Source organism: Penaeus vannamei, chromosome 36, assembly GCF_042767895.1.
Source record: "Penaeus vannamei isolate JL-2024 chromosome 36, ASM4276789v1, whole genome shotgun sequence".
Lineage (NCBI taxonomy): Eukaryota > Metazoa > Arthropoda > Malacostraca > Decapoda > Penaeidae > Penaeus > Penaeus vannamei.
The window spans coordinates 24,203,897-24,206,396 of NC_091584.1; the positions used below are offsets into that span (position 1 = coordinate 24,203,897).

At 41.3% G+C, this 2,500-nt stretch overlaps 1 protein-coding gene across 1 annotated transcript in view; it reads right to left on the reverse strand.

The window, feature by feature from the left end:
* Window positions 1-587: 587 nt before the first annotated feature.
* Window positions 588-2,500, reverse strand: part of LOC138859498 (macrophage mannose receptor 1-like) — a 3,262-nt gene continuing 1,349 nt past the window's right edge. Inside the window, exons 4-7 of the mRNA XM_070114926.1 lie at window positions 2,221-2,472; window positions 1,767-2,000; window positions 1,299-1,385; window positions 588-613 (exon numbers count right to left, since the gene is read on the reverse strand). Coding sequence (XP_069971027.1) covers window positions 588-613; window positions 1,299-1,385; window positions 1,767-2,000; window positions 2,221-2,472 — 599 coding nt within the window. The remainder of the gene's footprint in view (window positions 614-1,298; window positions 1,386-1,766; window positions 2,001-2,220; window positions 2,473-2,500) is intronic.

Genomic DNA, 2,500 nt, shown 5'->3' on the forward strand with positions numbered 1-2,500 from the left:
TGTGTGTGTGTGTGTGTGCACATATATATATATACAGAATATATATATATATATATATATATATATATATATATATATATATATATATATATATATATATATATATATATATATATACATATGCATATATAAATGCACACATATATGTATATCATTTTTGTCTTTGTCGCTTGTAAAATCAACGTTCATAAACAATGAACTAAAACTAACATCAAAGGCGTAAAGATGAATCAACAGTCGCTTGTAGTGAACCATTAAAAGGGTAGAATCAGAAGAGATATTCTTACATTTAAGATAATGTTCAATCTTTTATTTTTGTTTTCCATAATATAAACACTCCCTTTGCTTCCTCTCTTTCTCTCTCTCTCTCTCTCTCTCTCTCTCTCTCTCTCTCTCTCTCTCTCCCTCTCTCTCTCTCTCTCACTCTCTCTCTTTTTTATAACACGTAAGGCTGTGATTACCCACGATAAACAACAGAGGGTTCAGCTTAGACGAACAGGCCACGTCCTGAACAATAGTGAAGAACCCAGATACGGGAGTACCAGAAGTTCTCACTCTAGTTCCTCCTTAGTTCCTGAAATGAACTGTCACGGATAGACCTTGAAAGGTGTGCCTGAAAATAAAAGGGAAAAAAGTTATTCAAATCTTCTCATTTCTAGATGGCTGTCGCTATAGATGAAACCATTCATTACGGCTCATTCCATAGTTGCGCGCGCGTGTGTGTGTGTGTGTGTGTGTACAATGCCCACTGTACTTTGGCATATGTTGTTAGTCTTCACGCAAGTGCTTTAATCCTACCCATCGCATTTGTTTACCCTTTTTCTTGATTTTTGGAAATATTCTTTTTATTTTGTTATAGCAGTTGATATCGTAAATAACGTTATTATAATTTAAATATCAATAATTGCAATGTCACCATCAATAACAATGGCTAGCCAAACTTTTTTCCCGATAACTCGAGGGAAGTGATAAACTAAGGGCGATCATTTAAGCTCTCTCTAGTTGCCTTCTTGGCTGAATACACTTGTGGAGCCATCTATGAGCAAAAAAGAGATACAAGAGTATGTATGCATGTATATGTGATATTGCATGTGCTGATGTGTTTGTGTTAGATAGATAGATGGATAGATAGGTAAAGAGAGAGAGAGAGAGAGAGAGAGAGCGTGTGTGTGTGTATGTGTGTATACATACACTACAATCCACGGTGTAATTATCCGGTGACATTGTGTTAATAGGACGGGGAAGATTTAATGAGAAATAAATAAAAACTTGAAAAAAGCTTAACTGGGTAAACTTACCCATTGGGACAGACTCTCCTGTGGTGTAGACCCAATGCCCTTCAGTGGAATCGGAACCTCCCAGCCAGAAACTGTGGGCTGCTATATCTGAGGAAGAAATGTGATTAATTAAAGGGCTAAAATACTATTGCTTATTGCAAATGCATGATCAGGTAGATAGAAGTTTTTGGGGGAGAATAAAGATATATTTTCTAATATCCACTGCCTAATTTAGTCTGTAACCTTCTAAGCAGTAAGAATATGATAGAAGTTTATGAGAAAATGCTTATATATTCTACTATCCACTGCCTTATCTAGTATGTGACTTATCAGCAGTATGAATATGATAGAACTCTATAAGAGAAGGCATATATCTAGGCATATATCTAATATCCACTGCCTTATCTAGTCTGTGACCTATCTAAGCATGGTGAAGATGACTTCAGACCAAAACTGCTGAGACATACACCAAGTTAAAAGCAAACCTACTTTCCTCGTGCAAGTAGAGGTACACGGCCCTTAGGACCTCGGCATCAGTGACAGCCAGCAGGTCGCTCGAGTCTCCGCAGGTCTGCCGCGCCTCGTGCCAGGTCTGCTCGGCCCACGTGACGAACATGAGACAGAGGCCCCCGACTTCCGCGTAGAAGGTTGGACACTGGCCGCTGTGGACTTCGCGAGCTGCCTCTTCTGGAGCTTGGGTGGGCGGGGCTGGGTCTCGCTCATCTGTTGATGGCAGTTGCTAAGGTAGGTTATGTGGGTATTTATGAGAGAAATATGTGTGTGTGTGTGTGTGTGTGTGTCTGTGTGTGTGTGTGTGTGTGTGTGTGTGTGTGTGTGTGTGTGTGTGTGTGTGTGTGTGTGTGTGTGTGTGTGTGTGTGTGTGTGTGTCTGCACAAGTATTTCAGTGCGTTATGAATCAAGACGCACAGCTAGGTGCCTTTACCTTGCCTCTGCGGCTTGTACTGGCATATGAAGTTGCTCTTGTCTCCGCAAACGGCATCGTTCAAGTAGAAGAACTCGGAAGACTCCATCTCGAGACAATGTTCTCCTCCGTGTTCGTTATCAGGCTGCTGGAAATCTTGGAAGGCCGCCCAGAAGGGAGTTCCTCGAGGCACTGCTTGGCCGGAAGACGTCACCCAGTTGCCTTCCGCCTGCGCATCCGAGCCGTCCAGCCAGAATTGCCGTCCAGTGTAACCTTCGGGGCGAAAAGATTAAAAGAATAA